Source organism: Bombyx mandarina, chromosome 15 (genome assembly GCF_030267445.1).
Source record: "Bombyx mandarina strain Sakado chromosome 15, ASM3026744v2".
NCBI classification, from domain to species: domain Eukaryota; kingdom Metazoa; phylum Arthropoda; class Insecta; order Lepidoptera; family Bombycidae; genus Bombyx; species Bombyx mandarina.
In genome coordinates, this window is record NC_143221.1 from 11,251,730 (window position 1) to 11,262,600 (window position 10,871).

General features: G+C 35.9%; 2 protein-coding genes across 3 annotated transcripts; both read left to right on the top strand.

The window, feature by feature from the left end:
* The first annotated feature begins 738 nt into the window (after positions 1-738).
* LOC114241800 (armadillo repeat-containing protein 7) lies at positions 739-5,454 on the top strand. Of its 2 annotated transcripts, none has more exons than XM_028172770.2 (3): positions 739-1,000; positions 1,544-1,714; positions 2,981-5,454. In XM_028172770.2, exons 1-3 carry the CDS (start codon positions 892-894, stop codon positions 3,229-3,231), a joined length of 531 nt encoding a protein of 176 aa, XP_028028571.2. In that variant the 5' UTR covers positions 739-891; the 3' UTR covers positions 3,232-5,454. The 2 variants fall into 2 exon arrangements, with proteins under 2 accessions (XP_028028571.2, XP_089589152.1); XM_089733026.1 differs by having other exon boundaries at positions 739-851; positions 1,544-1,679.
* Positions 5,455-8,483: 3,029 nt separating this feature from the next.
* Fcp3C (Follicle cell protein 3C) lies at positions 8,484-10,445 on the top strand. The gene is made up of 3 exons (XM_028172762.2): positions 8,484-8,698; positions 8,946-9,125; positions 9,997-10,445. The coding sequence occupies exons 1-3, from the start codon at positions 8,564-8,566 to the stop codon at positions 10,168-10,170; spliced, it is 489 nt and encodes a 162-aa protein (XP_028028563.2). The 5' UTR covers positions 8,484-8,563; the 3' UTR covers positions 10,171-10,445.
* The last annotated feature ends 426 nt before the right edge of the window (positions 10,446-10,871 follow it).

Below are 10,871 nucleotides of genomic sequence, written 5' to 3' on the forward strand. Positions count from 1 at the left end.
GATGACAGGCAGTACTTTTGAGAGTGCTCGATTGTGCGAAGCGTTGCTGTAGTTGGAACATTCAACTTTGAGCATTATGCCGCATAATGTGCTGTAATTGAAAAACTACCAGATACAGCCGCAGCAACAGAGTTTCTTGCCAAATCTTAGTGAGTCGCGATTTAAATTACTTATGGGTTTTGACTGCAATCCGGTAGTAGATTCAGAGAAGAACTGCTCTTGCTAAAGCATTTGATAGCAGGTATCTAAGAATGAGTCTCGTGAGCTCGCCTCCATGTCCGGTGAAGCCACAGAACAGGTGAAGCCAGCATAACCCCTCGAGGTTAACAACAGTAGGTGTAGGCTATAATTTTTTTTTAAACATAATTTGCCTTTTTGTAGAAACGTGAGGAGCGAAGCTTTTTGTTAAACCACACTGGCCGTTTTCCAATTACCAAATGTCAAAAACTACCAAACTAATACAGGTAGTTTTCCAATTATAGAGTATAATGCGACTAAATGCCGAATCAATAAATAAATCTAATAATATAATAATAAATCTCAAATATATTAAGTGTATAATCTATGTGCCGAATTATGCTGAAGCTTAGTTGAGCATTATGCCGCATAATGCGCTCTTGTGCTGTAATTGGAAAACGGCCACTACCTACGTAGTAGACCACTAGATTGAATACGGTGCATATTTTAAAGTAAATGAAAGTAAAATGTTCCCTTCCGCATGTCATTGTGCCACCTGTCAAATGTCAAAAACAACAGAGAAAACTGTCATGGCGTGTCAATTGAATTATTGAATCAAAGGAAAAATAAGGAATGTGTACCGTATTTACTTTAATGAAAGTGGTCCAGTCAAAGTAGGATTTTTTCTATAGCCTTTTAAGTTACTATAATTTAATGTTCAGTTCAAGAGCACACTTACAAAAACGTACCCCAAAAGATGGTACTGATCGCGAGGCATATTTGTCATTATTAGTCGACGAATATTTACACTCAAGTTCCTATGGTAATAAAATATACATGCAATATCTATTTAATTAATTTTAATGCGATTTACGTATGAACTTTCACAATTGCCATTAAAGTTTTTACTTTCAAAAATCTTAGATAGTTAGAAAACTATTGCACAAACAAGGGCGACCTTAATGCTAAAGAGTACTCACAGTACAGCTAGCCCTATTGCGTTTGGATAATGGTATTTTTCGTTTTAGTAAAATTAAATTGTGTATGTGACTTATGGGATATGATTATAGTGATTTTAATATGTATATTTCATATTTATATTTATTGTATCATACATTAGTTTTTTTTCTTCATTATTAAGTAATGTGCATAAAGGTTTGCTCTGTTTCTGAATAATATATAACATACCTGCTGGATCTTTTTCACAATTTCTCTAGATAAAAATGGTTGTTTAGAAGAGATGATTGTGTGACACAATGATGATTGTGTTTTGGTGTGTAGTAAAGTAATCTATCTCTCTCTATTTCTGTCTCTCCACGGCTCTCTCCATGGCATTGCAATTTGTTAATGTTATTTTTCCTTACAGAAGCAAAGTTGCAAGTTTTAGCCAATTTGGCAAATTTTGCATATGATCCTGTGAACTACTCATACATTAGAGACGTTGGAGTACTAGATATATTCTTGTATGTGCTGAAGAATGAAACTATTGGTAGATTAATAAGGTATGCCATTGCGGGTGTCTGCAATTTGTGTTTAGGTAAGCTGTTGATAACAATTGATAAATACTTTTCTCAAATTATTATAAGTTCAATTAAACTGTCAATTTTTTTATGAAAACTCTTATAAGAAATAATCTGAACAATAAAAGTATTCTTTATATTATTATGTACAATAATTAATTTAAGATTATCAAAGTAGCCCTATTTAAATTTAATTAGTTACTTAAATACTTCAACTATTTGAATATTGGTGAGTTGTGATAAGATGTGGTTTGATGCATTTTAAAGTAAATTAAAATTTAAAGGGCCCAACAATATATAGTAAGCTTGCACCATTTTCTTGTAAATGTTTTAAGTGCAATGCTGCTTAAACCAAAAAGCCATTTTCCCCTCGATATTGTGTAACTGTCCCTACATACCATTAAATTGGAACTCTCTTTATTATATTGGAAAGTCTTAAGCCCATTAGACTGAAATGGTTTATTAATGTTATATCTGACAGTAGTACCAACACATACTGCCACCACACTACTGACAGTATTCAAGATAATAATTAGAAGAGTAAGGAAAGTAGAAAGTAAAAAGTAAAAAAAAATCTAATTCTGACTCTCAATAATATTTTCATTAAGGAAGAATAGAATAGCAAATACATTAATGCATTAATAAAATAGCAATAGACCCGAAATAAATTATTGCTAAATAAGAAATTAGTAATACTAAAGATTTATCAGTCATTTTACAGAAACAAACATTTTGAAGTCGTTGTGGTCTAAAGGATACGACGTTCTGTGCGTATGCGTATCTTGCGATGCATTGGTGTTCGAATCCGGTGGATATCTGGCGGGTACCAAATTTTCTAATGAAATACGTACTTAACAAATGTTCACGATTGACTTCTACAGTGAAGAAATAACATCGCTTAATAAAAATGAAACCCACAAAATTATAATTTGCGTAATTACTGGTACCTATTGTAAGTCCGCACGGGAAGGTACCACCATCCTGCGTATTTCAGCCGTGAAGCAGTAATGCGTTTCGGTTTGAAGGTTGAGGCAGCCATTGTAACTATACTGAGACCTTAGAACTCATATCTCAAGGTGGGTGGCGGCATTTACGTTGTAGATGTCTATGGGCTCCGGCAACCACTTAACTTCAGGTGGGCCGTGAGCTCGTCCACCCATCTAAGCAATGTAAAATCCCAAATTTACAAAAACGCTAGAATCATCCTTAAAAATTTGACCCCATATAAAATCATATTGCTATTTCACATTTCACATGTTTATGTAAGAATTATCACTTTTCAGATCCACTGAATGCAGACTATATTTTAACTCACTTGGGATTAAAACCTTTGTTTCGATTATTGAAGTCAAGTGATACAGACACTGTAGCTGATACAATAACAACATTGATATATATGTACAATGAGAAAACAAAAACTGAAATAACTGATCAAGACGTTATAAATATGATGTTAAATTTGAAAACTACGCAGGATTTGAGGATCGTCAATTTAGCTACACTTTTTCTACAAGATGTGTGTAAGACCAGCTGAATAGTTACATAAACGTACTTCATAATGAACAAGATGCTCTCGAATAGATTCCCCTATATTATTGTGAACAATAAAAATTATCAAAAAATATGCAAGATTCATACCACATCCTTCAGCAACACAGCTTTTAAAGCTGGTGATAAAATTAGAATTCAAAAAACATTGACACAGAAAGATTTGGATGCATTTTCAAATTTGACTGGGGATCATAATTATCTCCATCAGAACAGCGGAAACGTAAGACCAATTGTACATGGAGCATTACTGAATGGCTTAGTGGCCGGACTCATTGGTACACATTTACCAGGACCCGGCACAGTACTTGTATCACAAACAATGAAATTCCCAAACAAATGTTTTGTTGGAGAAAAACTTACGATAAGCGTCGAACTTGTTGATGTCAGAAAAATACTCAAAGTGAAATTTTTTTGTATCGTGGAAGAAGAAAAGAAAGTTGTATTTGAAGGCGAAGCTAAATTAATTTTAGCTAAAGACTCTTAAATTTTTTATTCATAAAATACATTATATTGATAAGATTTAGAATATTGAAGTATTTATTGTGTATAAAATGGTAATGTTATTACTGCAGTGTCACATTATGTACCTTCTAAGGGATTGCGTGATAGATCCATCACATGTGCCAATTATTAAAGTCCATAAAGTATTACAAAGTACAATTAGTTTATAAATAGATCTATGGTACTTTTAATGTTTTTCTTATTAATTAATTGTGTGTAATATTAAATTCTGTCCAATTTACTGTCCAGTGATAAAATATTGAACAATATTTGTTTAAAAAAATTTTGAAGACTGATTAATTGTCTATTTTGATTCAAATTTTTAATTGTGAGTTTTAATTCTTGTAAAATTACACTGTTTTATTGTGAATGATACGCCTTGATAAAATAATATCAAATATATTTTTTCGTTAAATAATTTTCTAGTTTTAAGTACAAATGATTTAATAAGTTTTAGACGAATCTGTTCTACTTATTGCCCAGAGGAATTATGTCTGAATCTCAATTGGTCCCATTACTGTGTCTGAGACATGAGCGCTCACGGGTTGCCTATTAGAAATGTTAAATTGTCACTAGCCAATGGTTTCATATAAACTGGTGGTAAATGTCTTAGCTTAAAAATATTATTTGATAGATAACATATAGGTAGTATATGGAAAAGGCAAATAGTTCGTAGCTTAATAGTTGAAACATTTGTAGGACAGTTATGCGATTATGCAGTGGTCGATCCTGGATATTTTCTATGTATTTAGTATCTAAAGTGTTTACGGTTTCTGGGATAAAAATTCTCAAAATGTATTTGTCATTGCTGATTAGGTGTCTTGTAGGCCTAGCTCTATACAGTTGTGTAAAATTCCGCTTAAAGGGCTGAGGTAGCTGGTATTCATATTTGCCGTACTGCGGAGACCGGCGTCTTTGGTCGTCGACTATCGCCTCGACGACCCGTCGGTTGGGCGTCCTAGGGTTGGCGTCGCGAGTCTGGTTGTAATGTTGACCGCTGGAACCCGTCTACTCTGACCGGGTTCTGACCCCAGACAGAGATCGGACGTCGGGTCTAAGAGTGCAGGGGAGTCTATTAGTGCAGTAGGGCCCACGGTCTGCTCCCAACATCTGCAGATCGTCAACAAGTCCCACACACCCTGCGTGCCCCCCAGGCGTGGGGACCTTGTAGGAGGTTCGGAAGCTGGCCCGGAAAAAAAACCGGTATTCATATATGATTAAGACTACAACTTCAGGTGCCATGGGGTGATCTGTTAGACGGTATACAAAAAAAGTAATACTTGGAATGTCTTCTAATTTTTTGTGGTTACCATAGAAGCCATAGTCATTCTAATCTGAATGCAGCCACTCTCCATGACACAAGATCAACTGTCACAATTATATAACGTTTATATAACCCTTCAAATTAGAACACGTGACTGCGTCGCGGCAAATATATGCTGGGCGGTGGTAGCTAATCGCGCGGCCTCGATACAACCTAAAATAAGATAAAATTTAGTGAAACTAAATTATTTTCTAAAGAAATGGTTGTCACATTTGCTAGTTTGTTGCTTGTTAAATTGTTTTGTTATATATTTCTTTGTTATGTTCTCTTACGAGAAAGTATTTGAGATTGTGATTGTTTTGTTTTGATGTATCTTTTCGATGTACAATAACAGTCCCAATAATAAGCTTAAGTTTTTATTATTAAACTTTACTGTCTCTTTGTATGTGTTTTATTGTCAATACCCCGCAAAGGATTCTTCGGTGTGCACGAGCACATGTCGTACAAAATCATAGGGACAAAATCATTATTTAGTTCACAAATATACGACCGACTTCTTGATGTTCACCCCTATCGGAGGTTTTTTTTTTATTGCTTTGATGGGTGGACGAGCTCACAGCCCACCTGATGTTAAGTGGTTACTGGAGCCCATGGACATCTATAACGTAAATGCGCCACCTACCTTGAGATATAAGTTCTAAGATCTTTTTTTTTTTGTTTTTATTGCTTAGATGGGTGAACGAGCTCATCTCAGTATAGTTACAACGGCTGCCCCACCCTTCAAACCGAAACGCATTACTGCTTCACGGCAGAAATAGGCAGGGCGGTGGTACCTACCCGCGTGGACTCACAAGAGGTCCTACCACCAGTAATTATGCAAATTATAATTTTGCGGGTTAGCAAAGAGGTTAAGAGATAAGATTAAGTAAAATATAAGTTCATAGGTTAGAATTATATTAATATAGATAGGTTGTGAGAATCGTATCGTCTTATCAAGAGCCGAGTAGACTTCTTATAAGATCCGTTGATTTTCCTGTAGCATGTTTTTGAAATTCGACCATAAACTAAGGCTTATTTTTTGGAAATGGCGCAGAAATCTATTTTTATCTTAGTTATTAGTGTCCGCGAAATCAATTGGAATCCCTTGGGAATTTTGCGCAGTGTTTTCTTCGTTTTTTGCGAGCCCGAGACATAATTAAGACTGTTACCTAGATGTCAAGAATCCTGCAAAAATAATAAAGGGTATAGAGAATAGTCCGAGTAATCATAGCCTAAGATGTTAATTCTTGTCTTTGTTAGGCCGTCATTATCATAAAGTATGTAATGTTTAGTTTCTATCTTTTCTATGCAAAATCGAGAGGTTGCGTAATCTGCCATGTTCCTCTTATGTAAGTGCTAGCTAGTACCGAAATGCCCTGAGGATCCCATGCATATATACCTTGAAATTCTCGCCGTATTTCGAATACATTACCGAAACTTGATGATTTCAGTGCCCGCTGCCTGCTTCGAAATCTATATGAGGGCATCTAAAGCCCGAGAGAATTTTCAGTCATCACTTACTGCGTCTGGGGAATTAAACCTTTTGGCCATATTCATTTTTTTATTGCTTAGATGGGTTGATGAGCTCACGGTTGACCTGGTGTTAAGTTATTACTGGAGCCCGTAGACATGACATTTAGAACGTAAACGGACATTTAGTACGTAAATTCCGCCACCCACCTTGAGATATGTCTCCGTTTTTACATTACAACGGTTACCATACCCGATCCTGTGGACCGAACGGTAAACAGTCGACGTCGCCCTAAGCACGTCATTATGGATCCTCCCGATCCATTAACGGTGCTTTTAGGTACCTCAAGCATCGGTCACCGTCCTCGCCGAACCCGTCGCTTGCGACGAAGGGCTCGTCGAGTAAATTAGCCCATAGACACAGCCCACTGAGTTTCTCGCCAGATCTTCTCAGCGGGTCGCGTTTCTGATCCGGTGGTAGATTCTGCGAAGCACTGCTCTTGCCAGGGCCAATGTTAGCAACACTTCCGGTTTTGGCCCCGTGAGCTCACCTACACGTAAAGGTGAAGTTGAAATAGCCTCTCAAGCCTATTAGCATAGGTAAGGGAAAAAAATAACGGCGGCTCCACCATTCGAATCGAAACGCATTATTGCTTCACGACAGAAATAAGCAGGGTGGTGGCATCTACCCGTCAGGACTTACAAGACGTCCTACCACCAGTAATCTTTCTCCATTATATCGAAATTAAGTCATTGCGAAACCCTTAGCGCCCAATACGAAATGTGTAATCGCTATGATGCAAAAATACGACGATTTTAGCTATACAAAAACTATTAATTGAAGGATATTATTTGGTAAGTATTCATATTTTAAATTCACCAGAAAATTTACGAGTATGTTTGATTTTTAAATATGTTAAAGTCAACAACTTTTGAGGGTAATTGCTAGTTCATTTTATTTTGACGAAAACACAACTATTAGGCTTAAATTAAATTGTAACGATTGATATTAATTAAATGATAGTCTTAATATTATCGTCACGTAGATCGCATTCTTCATTATTCAATAATAAATTAATTTCGCACAATCGGGGCACGTTTGGATGTTCTTACAGAAAATCGCTGACAATGTCTATTTATGAACAACTTTAGTCGAATGTATCACGATTCTATTTCATATAAAAAGAAAACCATTTTGTACGGTCACATTTTATAGAAAACCGAAAAGGTTATATTGTGATGTGAGAAGCCCGTAACCAAGGTTGATTTATTCTTGAGAAATTTGTGAGTAGTTTTTTTTTGTTGCTCTCATCCTGCTCTGTGGGGATTCTAATTTTTTTTTCCTATATTAAGATAGCTTAATAGCATATAAAAACTATACATGACGGACGATTGAGGATTGGACAAAGCGAATAACAATATTAAATTCAATCATGTCAGGTGAAGGTGAAAAGCCCCCAGGCTACGAAAGTCCGTCCATCCCAAAAACACAAAACTAAATACCTACACAAAAATTAGCCACATATGTTAGTGATTTAAAATTTTAACATTTTACTAGTATTATAAGTAATAGTAATGAAACTATAGATTTAATTTTGTTAATTTATGTATATAAATAAAGTGTGTAACCGTGTTTCACTATTCATGGTTTAGAAATTATTAGATAGCATTTTCAATCCTCATTATTTTTTGTACGCAAATTAATCACATCAGCTACTACGTAGTTGCGATCAATGAGTGCAATAATTATGTAAATTGCTTAATAATTACAGCAATCTTACACTATTGTATTATGAAGCACAAGAGTATTCACAAGATATATCACACAGTGTGCTATGGATTTATATACTTTTTGCACCGCAATGTTTCCCCATAATAATGTTTTCTCTTATATTTCCTATTTTATATTTAATAAACTGTACGTTTTTGAAAATAAATATATCCTAGTTGTAAAAGAAGAACTTTGAATTTTTACTCATTATTACATTTATTTACAGACTATTTACATTTTACGTAAAAAAATCATTAGTGTCTAGAAAAAATGCAAAGTGGCAAGGGTCTGGTAATTCTGGCTGCATGTTTGTGTTTGGTGATGACTGAAGCTAGAAGGAAACTCAAGAGACATGACATAGAAGAAGAGAAATCCACCGAAGAATTCGACGAAGAGTACGATGATGTATGTTTTATTCGTTACATGAAATTTTTATGTTTTCCTTTTTTAATTATCACGATCTGTGAGCATGTGGCCTTGATGCGAAATAGGCACCGTCATGTAACTATACACTTACGCAAAGCCTTCAAAACGCAACTGTAGAAAATCAGATTGAAGTGATAGTTTACCCAAGTATTTTAGGTATTACGGCCGTCTCGTAAAAATTTTATTTTGTTTTTTACTTTCTGAGATACTTATTTGATTTTAACAGGTCGAGCCGTGTCAGTGTGGGGTGTTCATGTCCCAGCAAGTGGGCGTCAAAGAAGGTCGACGCGGTAGACCTCGGGGCCCACCTCAAGGAGAGCCTGTCGTCACTTATGATACTGATTCACCCAGTCTACCCTGTGGCTCGGGTGGCTTCAAGCATTGTATCAGTACGTGCCTTGATGTAGTAAGTTCTAAAAGTATTCTAAAATTCGAACCCTTGAACTCGCAAAACGTATTTCTCGATTCCTTATTCCGACATATGAAGTTTTCAATAGTATAGAAGTATACACGTTCTTAAAATATTTAAAGAATTCATACATTTAAAGTATTAAATCGATAATTTAAAAATATGAAGTTGTTGCGGCCTATAGATTAAGACGCCAGGTGCACTCGTATCGAGAGATTCTATAATGCCGGTGCTTAAATTTCATAGACAGGAACCAATTTTTCTAAAGAAATATGTACTTACAACATATTGACCGCGAATGCTTTCAGGATGAAGGAATAGCATGGACACATTTATAATTTACGCAATTATTGGTGGTACGGCGTCTTGTGAGCCACCTCCACCATGCCTATTTCTGTAAACAAAGCAGTAATACATTCCAGTTGGAATGGCAGGCAATTCTGTATACCTAATTGAGATTTAAGCTTTAGATTTAAACATCACAGCATAAGGTTGGTAGCGGCTTTCACGTACTAATGTTTGTATGCTCCGGTTATGAGCTGGTTGTCCCGTCTGCGTTATAAAAAAAACTAGGTAGTCTTAATTTTGTGTTAAAGTTGTTCGAATACCAATTGATTTTTAATTAGGCCGGTACATAGAACGCTTCAATAATATAAAATATTCTATATAATTCATCAATATTATGAATACTTTCCAGTTAGAAATAAGCCGGGCGTTGTACTATATTGTACCGGATTATCACATGGACAGCCAGCTACATTGTATTTTAATGTGAATCTGTGTTGCATGAATGGAAGCATTACCTATTTATTGTGTAATTCAGAAGTAGCTTCGTAAATTGACTCACAGATGTCGTTAACATCAACAGATTTTGAAGTATCTTCCCAAAGCGGGTCCAGTTATCTGTGGAGCTGTAGAACGCGATGTCAATAGGGAAAAGGCCTTCTTGTTTGTGAAAAACTGTGGCGGCGACTGGATTCCCACCAGCTTTTCTGCCGGCAAAGAATTCTGCTGCACTAACGGAGAACATCACAAATGCTAATACAATCATAAAAATAACGGTGAATAAAAAAGAACTAACTATTTATTCTTCATTTTTGTATAAGTTGTTTTTAATTTGTAGCAGTTGTTCGATGGCAACGGAATATGTCGTAAAATAAGAGAGACATTAGTAATTACGCCCACCTACATCACATTATTTAATCGTTGTATATTTTATTGTTTTGCATTAATTATGTCAGTTATAATTTAATGTGCATATCATTATTTCCTTAATGTTTTCTTCTAATTAAAACCGAGTAATTATTTTCAGAGAAATTTGCTGTTTTTTTTTATTAGTTATTTCATCTAATTCTGGTGGGTGAAATTCATAAGGTGCGTTAGATTGCACTGACTTTTCATCGCTTAGCAATTATTCTCAGCTACGTATGTGATAAATTACAATAATTTATTTGTGATGTGTGAAACGTCATCGTTCCGCTTAGAGTCGTAAATTATCGCCGACGCCGCAATGTTCTACTTAAAATTTCGCAGTCCGATAGCGCAGCGTATCAGCATCGGATCCTGCAAGCCGTAGGCGCGTCAAGGAGTGCCTTATCCGTTGACCCAGTTGCCGTTGGCGTAGATTATGGTGTCAATGATGTGTCCCTTATCAAGGACTAGTGTGGAGCGGTATGAGCGAGGTACCTAGCGGGGGAGCGGTGCGGGACGAGGGCGCCGTGTCTGACCCGGATCGCACAGGGT

Coding starts and splice junctions, on each gene's coding strand:
- Fcp3C (XM_028172762.2), top strand. CDS start 8,564: ATGCAAAGTGGCAAGGGTCTGGTAATTCTGGCTGCATGTTTGTGTTTG. Junction 8,699..8,945: donor TCGACGAAGAGTACGATGAT/GTATGTTTTATT, acceptor TGATTTTAACAG/GTCGAGCCGTGTCAGTGTGG. Junction 9,126..9,996: donor TCAGTACGTGCCTTGATGTA/GTAAGTTCTAAA, acceptor TAACATCAACAG/ATTTTGAAGTATCTTCCCAA.
- LOC114241800 (XM_028172770.2), top strand. CDS start 892: ATGTTCAGTTCAAGAGCACACTTACAAAAACGTACCCCAAAAGATGGT. Junction 1,001..1,543: donor TTTACACTCAAGTTCCTATG/GTAATAAAATAT, acceptor TTTTCCTTACAG/AAGCAAAGTTGCAAGTTTTA. Junction 1,715..2,980: donor TGTCTGCAATTTGTGTTTAG/GTAAGCTGTTGA, acceptor ATCACTTTTCAG/ATCCACTGAATGCAGACTAT.